The following is a 14,799-nucleotide window of genomic DNA, read 5'->3' as shown; positions in this document are numbered from 1 at the left end:
TATATATTTTAAGTTCAATGTCTTTAGGCATAAAAACATTTGACATTACATCAGACATATACTGGGTCAGTGACTTCATAAATGACTTCATATCTTATTCCTCTATCTTTAGTGTAGAACTATACACTATACTGTAATCGAACACACACGTGTCACTTATGTGACATTAGACACATGCGCTTACAATATACTCTATGGAAGTATAAAACCATTCCGCTTCATGAAGATTTTAAAACTTTATTGAAAAGACACCCGAGGCATCATGAAGCATCTAGCGATGTTCCATCTCCAGTTGCATTCTGCTTCATGAAGATTTCGGATCTTCAGTGAGAAGATGTTGACTCTACGTGGTGTCTGACGAAAACAAGCTCCTCATCAATACACTATTGTCAAACTGTATCTGACTGTAGAAAGGACATTACTCTTGATAACACTCTCGGGTGTTTATAACAGTTTATAATAACACCCTCCAGTTCCACCCAAATGAGGATGAGGTTCACTTTTGAGTCTGGTTCCTCTTAAGGTTTCTTCCTCTTCCATCTAAGGGAGTTTTTCCTCACCACAGTCGCCTCAGTCACCTCAGGCTTGTTCATTAGGGATAAATACAAACACATTTAAATATTAAAATTAAACTTTTTCTACTATAGTTCTTATGTTTAGTCAAGCTGCTTTAAAAGTGCTATACAAATAAAATTGATCTGAATTGAATTGAATAACTGTTTCCTAGTCAATGGCAAATATGCTACTGCTTAGCTTTAGCAGTTTTAGAAGTTTTTTATTTTGAAAAATAACGTAATCGCGCAACATGATCTAACTTAAAAGGCGTTTGTAAGACATCTTATCTACCAGAGTGTCATCAGCCATCTTGAAAATTATTTCTCCTTCTGCTGTCAGCATTGGCTTTTTTTTTTTGCCACTCTATTTCAATGAGAACACTACTAAACTGTTTCTATGACAAACTTCTCTAGAATAGTGCATAAGGATGCGATTTAAGATTCAGATTTATTTCAAACACATTATCTGTTTTTATTAAGAAGATGTTCATGTATTTTTTTTCCAGTTACATCTCATCCATTTCTTTGTGTTAACTAACTTGATTTGATTATTTTTGGCTTTTAGGTTTATAATCTGGTGTCATTAGTTTCTGAGTTCTATTTTTAGACCTGTCTTTTTTCTCTTTATGTAAAATGAACAGTTTTTATTCTCATCATATATAACAAAAACGATTACATTTATCTTTAAAATACCTGTTGAATGCTGTTCATGTGGATACGTCTGTGGCTACTGCTATAAATCATATGATAATAAATGATATAGTTGGCCCATACACACCTTTAGATGACACTTAAAAGGTGCAAGCCTTTTAAGAAGAGCTAAAAAAGTTCTTCCCTGTGATGAGATGTGTGTATGAGTGTGTGATTTGCGCATTAGTGGTTGGTGTGAGTTTTTGGCAGCTCTGTCATAAATGTTTTAGTACCTCAGGCTTTATGCATATGTGTCAATGTAAAAGAGAGTGTGGGGGAGAAGCAGAGCGGGTGAAAGACATGGAGATTGAGATTAGCCATGTTTTTTGGGTTTTTTTTTTGACACAATACGTATAAATTGACTTCGTATGATGTTACATATAAGAGATAACGCTCGGTGCTCTCTTTTACACTGTGTATATTATTCATGGTAATAGCGGACTTGGTGTGTGTCAGATGGAGGAAAATGAACAAATCTTACAGACACGCTGCCGTGACTCAAAATTCACAGAATTGTGTTGTGTTCCAAATTGGTGCAAATGGAATTCAAATAAATTCATGATTTCCATGTGAACAAACAAAAAAATCTAACTGGTTTAATTGGGAAAGATGTGCACACACTGTTGCTAGGCAACTGGGAAAATACAGACCCAGTAAATGAGCTAGCTAATACCAGAGGCTAGCAACTTATCTCACAAAAGATCTTATACTGATATATCGATCAATTTTAAAGCCGATTTGGACGAAAGCATCTGCTAAACAAATAAAAGTTAATGCAAATCTTTCCAACACATAGCTCTTAAGGCTTTGGTAAGCCCTGGAAATTTCTGACAGACCAAATTGTCAGCAATATAAACATTTCTCTTCAGAATGTTAGTAAATATTTAAGGAAAGACCCTGAACTGAAATGACAATTAAACACGGAAACATTGACAGCTAACTGAGGAAAATCAGTACAAACTATATTAAAGATCATTTACCTCAGATCTATTATTCTATCTATATATAAATCTAGTTAAAGGCTAAAATGACAGAAACCAAAAAAACATTTCCCTCAGATATATTGTAAATATCTGTTTTTTTAGCTCTGTAGAGCTAAAACTACACTGTAACTACGAAGGGAATGGCCGCTAAGTGAGGGAAATGAAACAAAACTGTCAGAAATATCAACTTTTCTGTCAGATTTGTTAGTGAATATCAAAGAAAACACTCTGTACATCTAAAACTATGCTGTAACTATACTTAGCATTGACTGACAGAAATTAGCTGACCTAAACTGACCACAGTATAGTTTACTTCACTTTGGCACCACATTAATTCAATTCAAATAGATTCCTTTTTGTTTGTATTGCGCTTTTAATAATTCACATTGTCTCAAAGCAGCTTTACTTATGTATAGAAACAGAATAAAAACAATGTAGGTTTAAAGTTCAAAAATTTGTTATTATTTATCTCTAATATCTATCCCAAATGAGCAAGCCTGAGGTGACGGTGATGAAAATCTCCCTGAGATGATATGAGGAAGAAACCTTGAAAGGAAACCAGACTCAGAAGGGAACCTCATTGTCATTTGGGTGACACTGGACAGGAAATAATGTCAATGTAAATAATGTCCTTTCTACAACAGTTTGTAGTCGAGTGGACTTAAGCAACCAAGAGCTCCTGAAGAACAAACATGTCAGCGTAATTACTGAGTTCACCACAGACACAACACATATTCATTCCTGACGAATGAATGATCGCTGATGAAGATCCGTATTCAGTTTACTCTTTTACTCTTTAGAATTTTCCTCCCTATTGTGTTGTGCTTCCAAAAATCAGTCTGATAATTAAGAAATCCAGAAAATGTTTTGGGAGTACAGGATGAAATTTCTAGAAACACAGACTAGACTTTCTAAGAATTTCTAATACTCATTTGGTAAGGACGTTCAGAGAAAATATCTCATGGTGTTCCTCTCAAGTATTATCACTAGTATGATAATGTGTGTGTGTGTGTTTGTGTGTGTGTGTTGACATCCAAAGGACAGTGCATGGTCTTTCATCTTTCATTTAGCAATTAACAAAGTTCTAAATGCAGGGCACCTAATTACAGAACATCATGTGTGCACACACACACACACACACACACACACACACACACAAACACACAGGAATAAGATTTAAAAAATGAAGAGAAGTTAACAGGACACTAGATACAAGACATATTTTCCATGTGCTTTTACTTCTTCAGTCACACTGTCAGTGCTGCTTACGGTGCAACTGTCGAGTTACACCAAATGACACAAGTTGGACTTTTTGTCCTTATTGTACAATCATGTGATACTTCATTTGAACAGACTTGCACTATAATGCCGACTTATTTAAACTGATAGTTATTAGACATACTAGCAAACTAATTTTATCTAGGTGTCTCTCTTGAATGTTTTGATTAGTGCTTCAACTTGATATTTTTATGAGATTATTGGTTACTATCATTTCCCACCATCTAACTGTAATGATAAGGTCATAAATGTAATTCGGAAGCTATTTAAAGGCAGGAAAAAGGCACTTACTGCCTATTGATTGAAGATTCTGGAAAAACTACAATTTTTTATTTTAAAGTGATTGGTATTTATGAATCATGCATCAAGGAGAAGTAAATCAGTGCCAGAATTTTTTCAGGCTCTCTCACATTTATGTAGATTTAGACATATATTCATAGAAAGGATTTGGAGTGAAGTAGACTTCCTGCTAATGGACTGCTAATGGTTAAAGAAGCAAACGTCGAATGCCAAATGTACAATGCTGTTGTAGCCGATGGATTCTTTTTGGAATACTGTGTGTGATTTTTACTTAATGTATTTGCACCAAAACAGTCCGGAGAACGTGTTAAATAAGTTACAGTCTCATTTTAACACTCGGCCTCTCTCACTTTTGTCTCTGCAGGGAATTTTAAAGGGCTGTGTAAACAGATCGATCACTTTCCTGAAGACGCAGACTACGAAGCTGACGCGGGAGAGTACTTCCTTCGTAAGTTACTTTTGTGTGTGTCTTTAAGTGTTGTATATACCTGTCTGGATTTGCCTGAAATATTTGCTACAGAAACAGAGAAGTGTGCAGTTGGGGTTGAGAAAGGATGGAAACGGGGCAAACTGGATGGAGGATGAAGGAATGTGAGAGGCCGGTCTGCTGCCGGCCTCTCAATTAGGCCAGACATTTCTATAAATATTTTACTTTGTGCCTATATAGGTCAAATCTCTCCTTCACCTCATCTACACATGCACAAACACACACACACGCACACACACATATATTGCCAGAATGAATATTACTTTTCGAATTTATTTATTTGAAAATAAATTTACATTTGAACTTTTAACTTTCGAATGTCCGGCTTAATTTGAAAGAGTTTACCTTGTTTGTTAATAACAAAGATTGCATGTGATGTACAAATGAGGTAATATGAAATTATTCCATTTAAAACTGTGGGTAAATCGCAAATATTCAGTTCCTAACGTTACTGTGTCAGACCCTATGTAGTGAGCACATTTAATGAATAGGACGGAATTGTGAATCTAGCTCAATATTATTTGCAAGAAAATGTATAGAAGTGACTGTCTTTAATGAAATAACAAAATGTTCGTCTGTCCTGGTTTATGTGATACAAATGCATAGTGTAGCTCTGCTGCTGTTCATTAATATTCAATTGCATTTGAATTCTAAATATTTTAAAGTGCAGTCTTTTTTTAAGTAGTGTGGGGGCTTTAACACACCTCAACACACATGTAGGTCAGTTTAACCAGGGAAAAGTAGATGAAGCAAGACATGAGGTGACAGAGAGAGACATGGTGTACGAGCAAGGAAAAGAGTAAGCGTGTGAGAGTGAGTGGAAGAAAGAAATGAAGAAAGAAAGAGAGAAAGGAGGAAAGAAAGAAGTGGAGGAGTGTAAGTGGCCTGGGAGAGTAAGATGAGGAGCGAGACAAGGTCACAACAAGGAGTTGAGGAGGAAGAGATGATGGAACACAATAAGAAGGACACATGGTTCTTTTGGTACTAGGTGCGTCTGGTTTAACGTGAGAAATTATGTGTGTGTGTGTGTGTGTGTGTGTGTATGTGTCTCTCTTTCTCTCTCTATCTCTCTCTCTCACTCACTCTCTCTATCTCTTACTCTCTCTCTCTCTCTCTTTCTCTCTCTCTCTCTCTATCTCTCTCTCTCACTCACTCTCTCTATCTCTTACTCTCTCTCTCTTTCTCTCTCTCTCTCTCTCTCTCTCTCTCTCTCTCTCTCACACAGACAGGTTTCACATATATTAGATCAATACAGCTGGTCCAGATATCTGATGTTACCATGGTGATGTTTGCTCTCTGATGTCATCCTATTTGGGTTAATGACATGACCTAGCATAGTGACCTCATACATGCAGTGTCTAATAACATACACCAATATTTTTTCCAAAAACAATATCAATTCTATCTGTTTGAATTTAGACATGCTGTCATATTCCTGTTAGTTCCTGTTCTCACTTGAATTACAGTAGCGCAGTCTAGAACTGTCCAGAATCCACAAGGTCTCAGTTCCAAAGACTTCCCGGCATCAGAGGATCATTAAAAGTACAGCTTATTCCTCAGCGCCTATTACGATTGGAGGTTTATGTGACCTACAAACCAAGATAAATCATATCAGATCTTTTTGCATACATCATGTCATGAAGCAACATGAGTAAAATTCAGTTTAAAAAAAACAGGAAAAAAAAAAGTTGTACAAATGGGCTTTGCTAAAGCACAATTTTGCTTGCAGTGTTTTAGTCGTACCAAATTAGCACGTCATGATTTGGCAAACGAATTGAACTCTTCGTTGCCGTTCCTTTGTTGACTTCGCCGTGTTGGACTTGTTCTTAATCTACAGCTGTCCTTCAGAAGCCCATCCTTTTGGTTTCAAGCCAAAAATAGATTGATATTTAGAACTATACAAGCCATAGAACCCTCTGTCTATCTTGACTAGATGCCATATCCAGAAGAATAGAAGCAGCCCGCTAGTATGATGCTACCACCACCATGCTTCACTGTAGGTACAGTATGATGGTGAATAGCTATTTTAGTTACAAAGATATGTTCTGCTTGGGTCTCCTCAGAACATAACACAATCTGCCACATGGTTTGAGGTGATGTGGACATGGCAGGGCAGTGGGATTTTTTTTTATGCATCCTACCTATTAGCCCAGATATGTGAAGAATACAAGAGATGCAGAGAGAAACACATACTTGCAAGATGTTCCTGCAGCTCTTTATATTGCTGTAAGCCTCTTGGCAGCCTTCCTAATAAGTTTTTGTCTTGTACTTTCATCAGTTTTTTACAGGGACACCCTGTTCTTGGTAATGTCACTGTGGTGCTCTATTTTCTTCACTTGTTGATAATGGCCTTCACAGTGTTCTGCGGTACATCTGGTTCTAGTAATTATTTTTGGATGCCCCTCTCCTGATCAATACCATTCAACAACGACATTCAGTAACATGCTACGTAAGCTGTTTGCAGACCATGGCTTCAGAAACCGGATGAACCCAAAGAAAATATCAATAATATCTGACAGAAATAATTGAGGGTTAATCAGAACCACTTCCTGATGACAAGTCGATGATAAATACTCATGAGCGTGAGTTTGAATTTGATTGGTTAAATCCAAGCATAGTCAAATGCCCCGTTATAAATGCGTGTGCACTTCATCAGGTTATTGTACGTTTTTTTCTTCTTCTTCTTTTTTTTTTCTAAAACATTTTTTTACTCAAAAAATAATGGAAAAAGATTTGATATTATTTAGTTTGTTTTGTTTAGTTTGCTTTTACGTGACAGAATCTTTGCATTGTACCAGGGGTGTGTAGACTTTTTTTTTTAATCCCACTGTATATAGAAATAAAACAGGAAATAGCTCCTTACCCACAGTTTGCTGTGTTCGAGTATCAAGAAACGAATATGTACAACTGAAGCACTTAAAATAGCAAATCTCTCACAGTTTCTTTCACTACAGAACCAGCAGCACTAAGCAGCACCCTTATTGTGTGATGCAGAGTTTCAGTCTGTCACCTCATTAACACCATCACACTCGTCTCACCATCACCAGTCCACTGAGGAGGTGTTTCAAACCACACCTGATTTACTATATAGGTCACGCATTTTCAGAAAACTCACATAATCTGCTGATCATAAGAAGAACAAAAGAGTGAAATAATTCTGCAGCGATCTGGATTTTTTTATTAGCTATACTATAAAATAAAAGTAAACATAGTATACACAAAAATCGAAAAATGTTACCTCTAAATATTACCTTTAGGGTTTTCACCTTAACTGAGGATTAATTAGGATGTAAATAATTAATTAGTGCTATTATTACTATCATTACTTTATGTCATTTGCACAGGTTAGGTGTTGATTTTGCGTTACAGTGTCACATATGTAGGTGTTAACGTGCTTCACGCGCTGATGCACCGAGTTGAATGAACGGTGTTGGTGTTTAACGGTAAAGCACTGATTGTCAGTGATGATGTATGAGCGCAATAACTGTGTCAGAACGGGAATGGATGTGTTCTGAACTCCTTAGAGTCCTCGTTGCCGTGGTAACACTCAGCCATCCGGAGACCTAGATGAACGCTTTGCTCTGAATCTGTGTGAGCGTGTGAGGTTCGGCAAGGATCTGATGATATGTGTCAGTGTCGAGGTCGGTCAGTATCGTTTGGTTTCTCTTGATTTTTTCCTCTCGTCACTGTCTCCGTGTTTCTCCTGCTCTCTTTATCAGTTTTGGAAAGCAAGAAATACAGACAGATTTTATTTCTCTTTCTTCTTCTCTTTGTTTCTCTGGTCATCACTCCTGCTGTAGGATTACATAAAGAAGCAGATGTTTCCTCAGTACCAGTTTTGGGTCTCACACCGTGTGTGTGTGTGTGTGTGTGTGTGTGTGTGTGTAGGAGAGAGAGTCTGTTCAGGAAAGAGGGCCTGCCGTTGTGAGTGTCAAATTGAGCAAGAGAGAAAGTAAAAGAGATATCTGCACCAACACATGGGTTTTATAGCGTGAACAGCTATAGAGTGTAAAACATGACAGAGTATAAAACATGACACATAATCTTCAATATAATTAAAAGACACCAATGTGTGTAATTTGTCTTCTTTGTGTGAAATGCTCTTTCTCTCTCTCTCTCTCTCTCTCTCTCTCTCTCTCTCTCTCTCTCTCTCTCTCTCTCTCTCTCTCTCTCTCTCTCTATATAAAAAAATATATATATATATATATATAAATATATATATATATATATACACACACACCCAGAAAAGGTGTGTACAGTATAATGCTCATCTTATTCCAAATACTAAAATATTCGTAACAAACAAAACAAAAATGTGTGACAAGAAATATCATTTATTGAATTCTAGATATCTGATCAGTCACTGCTGCCACCCAAATATCGGCAAATACAAAATCCGAAAACAGCAGCCGAAAATGAACGAAACATTAGGACGTGTTCTTTATAAAGCTCCCGAAACCCTGTCTGCATTAAATAATTGCAGTAGGCTGTAGTAGCACAGTATGGGGAACATAACGAACACATCAGGACATGTAAAATACAGTTTCCAGGATAAAACTTCACATTTCACAAGTAGACATTTACAAGTCTGCAGAGTCTCCTGAATTTCAGACTACTGCAAAACCTCTGCATGGGGCTGCATTTGAAGTTTAGTATCGCCTGTCAGGCCTGTACTCTGTGTGTGTGTGTGTGTGTGTGTGTGTGTGTGTGTCAGCTTCACCATCATTGCACAGTGTGTGTTCCTACCTGATTTGCGCTGAGTCTGAAAAAAAAAATTAAAGGGGTGTTTTGCATCGCATAGATAATGCAGCCTGACTGCATCATTGAGGGGATATAGAGATAGATAGATAGCGAGAGAGAGAGTGAGAGAGAGAGAGAGAGAGAGAGAGAGAGAGAGAGAGAGAGAGAGAGAGAGAGAGAGAAATAAAGTGACCAGGGTTGAGGTCACCTTAATATTTAATCAAGCCCACCACCTGGAGCTCTGACACACGAGAGATAGAGCAAAAAAACAGAAGGAATGAAACAGAAGGAGGGAGATGGTAGCAAGGTTATGGCATTTCTCAAGGTAAAACGATGCTGACTGAAGAATATTTAAAAGTTCAGAAGTTCTGACATTCGCTAGAAAAACTATTTGTGAATACTAATTTAATTCTTGTCCACTTTTTATCCTTTTGATATGTCAGTAAATCATTCCATGATACATGTAAAGATACATCAGTAGTACACTGACCAGTTGCACGTGTTAAAGAGATTTTAGACCAATCACACCGAACTGTAATTTCAAACAAAAATTGCCAAGTAGTAACTTGCATGCTGATTGGGTATCGACCTTATATCGAATAAATATCAATTTATTTGTGAGTCATAAATAAAACCCCATAGAATAGAATATAACTCATAAAGGTTTCGAGAAGAACCAGATGTATTGTGTGATGTTCCGGTGTCCATATACTTTTTGACCATATAGCCATAGAGTTAATAATGACTTCTGGCTTTGCAGTATATTTTCACCCTACACACACACACACACACACACACACACAGTTGGCTTATTAAAGGACAGTGATGGGGGGTCAGGGACAACAGTCCACCTGTCTACTAACTGATAAGACAGACAGCTGATTGATGCACAGATACAGGAGGTAGAGACAAAGGACTAATAGAAAGAGGGAGCGAGATGAACACATCCCCACTGAAGTAGTGATAAAGGAAGAGAGTGACAGACAGATTATATAGAGAGATAGAGGGATAAAAAGGACAGAAATGAGCACATTTAGTAGCAGGAGAAAGAAGAATTAAGGCGAGAGAGTGAGATGGAAAGGGGGAGGGCAGTCTCACAAATTTGTGTTCACTTCATCGTCAGCACTTTAGCAGTTACAAAGTGCTGAAGAGTTGCATGTGTATGTATGTGTGTAGTGTATATACAGTACCTGCATGTGTGCAATGTGTATTTGTGTGTCTTACTGAGGAACGTATGTGACTGTGTGTAACCTGTAATCTGTATGCTTGTGTATTTGTGTGCGTGTGGGTGTGTGTGTGAGCAGGAGCGGTGAGGGCATCCAGTATATTCCCCATCCTTAGCGTGATCCTACTCTTCATGGGAGGTCTATGTATTGCGGCCAGTGAGTTCTACAAGTCCCGTCACAACATCATCCTCAGTGCAGGGATCCTCTTTGTGTCTGCAGGTGAGTGCCAGCCAAGACATGTTTGGTGTCCTATGTTTACACTTTTTGAGAGAACCTAAATGAAACCTACAGTACCCTTAGGACAGGAAATACAGTTTGTTTTGGTTTACTGGCACTGGGGAGCAGGAACTGCAGCCTGATTGGTTTATTGGCTCTGGGTATAGGATCTACAGTCTGATTGGTTACAATGGGACTGGGGAAAGGATCTACAGTCCGTTTAGTTACAGTGGGACTGAGGAAAGGGTCTACAGTCAGTTTGGTTACAGTGGGACTGAGGAAAGGGTCTACAGTCAGTTTGGTTACAGTGGGACTGAGGAAAGGATCTACAGTCCGTTTAGTTACAGTGGGACTGGGGAAAGGGTCTACAGTCAGTTTGGTTACAGTGGGACTGGGGAAAGGGTCTACAGTCAGTTTGGTTACAGTGGGACTGGGGAAAGGATCTACAGTCAGTTTGGTTACAGTGGGACTGGGGAAAGGATCTACAGTCAGTTTGGTTACAGTGGGACTGGGGAAAGGGTCTACAGTCAGTTTAGTTACAGTGGGACTGGGGAAAGGGTCTACAGTCAGTTTAGTTACAGTGGGACTGGGGAAAGGGTCTACAGTCAGTTTGGTTACAGTGGGACTGAGGAAAGGGCCTAGACTGTTTGGTTACAGTGGGACTGGGGAAAGGGCCTAGACTGTTTGGTTACAGTGGGACTGGGGAAAGGGCCTAGACTGTTTGGTTACAGTGGGACTATAGTCTGGTTACTATGGCACAGAGGGCAGGAGCTGCAGTCAGACTGATTGGTTACAGTGCCACTGGCGTTAGGTTCTGCAGACTGATTGGTTACATTGGCACTGAAATTAGGATCTGCAGTCTAATTGGTTAATGTGGCACTGGGCGTAGGGTCTACAGTTAATTTGGTTCCAGTGTCACAGAGGACAGAAACTAGAGTTTAACTAGATACTGTCTACAGAGACTGCACAAATGCAGGCTATTGTTAAACACAGTCTGTTTGACCAACCCAACTATATGCGACATGCTCTGACTAAAGGTATGACATGTTTTCTTCTTAAACACGCTGATCAAGTCTGCAACTTTAATACACACAGTCTCTTAGCAGGGTTGAACTCATGGGCATACAGGAGGGTTTTTTTTTTCAAATGCCACCTGCTGTATAAACAGCTAAGAGACAAGGCTTCTGTGAGATACACGTTCCACATAGAGCTTGTCAAAAGCATGAGTCTGTTTATTTTCTGCTAGGCTGAGAGACTCCCGCTGGGATACAGCTAAAAAAATGCTCCAGACACTTTTTTTTTGTCTTTATCCACAACCAATCTTCAGTTTAGAAAACTAGATATAGCAAGGTTGATGCTGAACCATGGATCCCCCAGTCAATTGACATAAAACTGATAACCTTGGCTGCCTGTTCACTGTTGTCAGCTTTTTTTATGTTTAATGGGCAAAGATTCTCCAGTAGTAATTTTGGCCGTATATCACAGCTGAAAACATCTAGGGTTTAACCGTAGCATTTACAATATGAGAAACATATTTTCAGCAGATAGACCAAAGGAAACTCACAGAAAGGACACTGGACATAAAAATTGTGCATTTGTCGCAAGTAGAGGTTACTTTTTCTATGCTTTTATTTGATCTTTGACCTATGAATTCACAAGCCTTGGTCATGTGAGCCAATAGAAACCAAGTGGGCAGGTCTGACATCTCTCTGGTCAAAAAGTCTTAACAGACGTATGGCTAGCTTTTTCCTCAGTTAATTTCATAGTAGAAATATTAGCCAAAGATGGATGTTTTAATCCCTAAACCCTTATACCCACATCAGACCCTAAACAGTCTTTAGCTTTGATGGGAGGTGAAAGTCTTTATTCGCCAAATTCTTGTTATGTGACCTGCTAATGTGTAAACATTGCCATTAGGTCTTATATTGGTGTCCGTGCCGAGGGAAGAAGGCAGGTCATCCAGTGCCAAACGCGGATGGACACAGTGATAACTCTCAGAAAGAAGCTCTAATTCCCTAAAGAAGCCAACCTGAAACTGTCTGATTGGTCACCAAATTGCTGAACCCTCCAGCACCCATACAAAGTTAGATTATGGACCAGAGGGAATCTGAAAACTTCTGATCTGCAGTATTTTAGTAGTAGTGTGCACTTGGGTGATTTCAAAAGCTTAAGTACTTTGCAAAACAGAATGACTGAGTACTTGGGTACTTGACTGACACTATTTAGTCTACTGTGTTTGCGACGCTATCAGCTGTGTTTTGTTTTCTTTTTAAATATGCTAGTTTTACTGTCACTGTAGCCAACCAGGCTGAAGGTCTAGGCCCCAGTGCTAATGTAATGATTTGGGCTGCAGTTCTAACCCCCAATGCTATCCTAACCAACAAGCTGCAATTCTTGCTTCGACATTTGTAGCTAGTTGAGCTACAGTTCTAGCCCCAATGCCAATGTAACCAAACCAACTGCAGGTTCTATCATCAGTACTACTATAACGATATCAGTATGCAGTTACTGTCTTTATTAATGCTATATACAGTTATGCTGTAGCCCCCTAAATACCCCCCTGACCTCCCCATTTTCCACTTTAACCATTAGCGTTTCAGTTCCCCAGTTCCACTGTAATCAATACGGTTGCTGTTCCAGTCCCTACTGCAGATGTAAACCTTCTAAGAAGCTTTACACTTAAAAAATCTTAAGCTCTTTGAAAGATATGATAGAGTTTTGAATATTTTATTAACAGTACAAGGGTTTATTTTAAAGCCATGGTTAGTATATGCTACAGACAGTTATGCAACCTGACCATCCATCTATCCATCTATCTATCTATCTATCTATCTATCTATCTATCTATCTATCTATCTATCTATCTGTAAGGCTTGAGCAACATCATTGGCATGATTGTCTACATATCAGCGAATGCGGGTGACCCCACTAAGAGCGACTCGAAAAAGAACAGCTACTCATACGGCTGGAGCTTCTACTTTGGTGCTCTGTCCTTCATAATGGCCGAAATGGTGGGTGTCTTGGCCGTGCACATGTTTATCGACCGGCACCGTGAACTCCGAGCTGCCAACGCTCGGGCTGGAAGAGGCATTGCCACTGGAAACGCAGACTACCTGCACGGCTCGGCCATCACGCGCATCCCCAGCTACCGCTACCGCTATCGGCGCCGCTCACGCTCCTCCAGCCGCTCCACAGAACCCTCACAGTCACGTGACACCTCTCCGCTTGGCCTCAAAGGCTTTGGAGCTCTGCCATCCACCGACATCTCCATGTACACTCTGAGCCGTGGCGGAGGAGATACGCTGAAAGCCACGCCCCCAACCACCTACAACTCCGAGAGGGACCATAATTTCCTGCAAGTCCACAACTGTATCCAGAAAGACGGGAAGGACTCACACAGCAATGCTGCCAACCGTCGCACTACTCCAGTATGAGCACTACAGAGACCAATACTGGCAGAGAGGAGAAGTGACTGAACATGAGCCAGAAAAAGAGAGACAGGGAACAAATAAATGAGAGAAAGAATGGAGAACCAGAACATGAGGGGTAACAAGGACCGGGGATACAAGAGCTCTCTGAGTTGTGAGCTATTTACAACAATGAAGATGACTATGATGAGTTTCCATGTTGAAAAAAAGTAAAAAAGTGAAAAATGTCCAAAAAAAGAGATAAAGAAAATGCATGATTTTCCCATCTACCGTAATTTAACGAGTTTTAAACCATGTTTCAAGTATTGGGGAGAACGAGAGAATGAGAGAAACAGAAAGAGAGACAGAGACATAGACAGGTGAAACAGAGGGAGGATATAGTAGACGATGAGCATTGTGAGTTTTAAAAGGTTTCTATTTTTTCAACTCTCTTCTCGGTCTCCAGGGCGACCTGTGACTCCGTCCCTTCCTCCCCACCCACCTCCCTCTTTACTTCCTGTATGTATCCATGTCATTCTTTTGCGCATTAATACTGTGAAGCGTTGTGGCCAAGGTGTCCCCAGGGCAAAAAAAAAGACAAACCTGTATCCTGGCCACAACTTATAAGTTAATATATGTATTAATTATATATGCATATATAAATATATATGTTAATAAACCACAGATAGACTTCCCTGACGCAAGAGAAGGACGAAAAAAATGACAAAAAATGAGAACAAATCAAAAGTCAATAAAGTCGTCATGGAAACAAAAGAATTGGGGAATGGATTTTATTGTGACTCACCGGAGGAGGAGAAAAAAAAAAAAGGAAATACATGTTTTTGTAAACAGCCAGCTAGTTTTATCCAAAAGTGGTCTTGCCTAGGCTGTATACCATTTACTGGGGAAGGGTCACTA

General features: G+C 39.2%; 1 protein-coding gene across 1 annotated transcript in view; it reads left to right on the top strand.

Moving 5' to 3' along the window:
- The window catches only part of LOC132844908 (voltage-dependent calcium channel gamma-2 subunit), a 50,755-nt gene extending 36,298 nt beyond the window's left edge, over window positions 1-14,457 (top strand). Inside the window, exons 2-4 of the mRNA XM_060868791.1 lie at window positions 4,170-4,253; window positions 10,337-10,477; window positions 13,346-14,457. Coding sequence (XP_060724774.1) covers window positions 4,170-4,253; window positions 10,337-10,477; window positions 13,346-13,908 — 788 coding nt within the window. The 3' untranslated portion in view covers window positions 13,909-14,457. The remainder of the gene's footprint in view (window positions 1-4,169; window positions 4,254-10,336; window positions 10,478-13,345) is intronic.
- Window positions 14,458-14,799: the final 342 nt, after the last annotated feature.

This window comes from Tachysurus vachellii, chromosome 4 (assembly GCF_030014155.1).
Source record: "Tachysurus vachellii isolate PV-2020 chromosome 4, HZAU_Pvac_v1, whole genome shotgun sequence".
NCBI lineage: Eukaryota > Metazoa > Chordata > Actinopteri > Siluriformes > Bagridae > Tachysurus > Tachysurus vachellii.
This window is presented reverse-complemented; position numbering and strand designations above follow the sequence as displayed.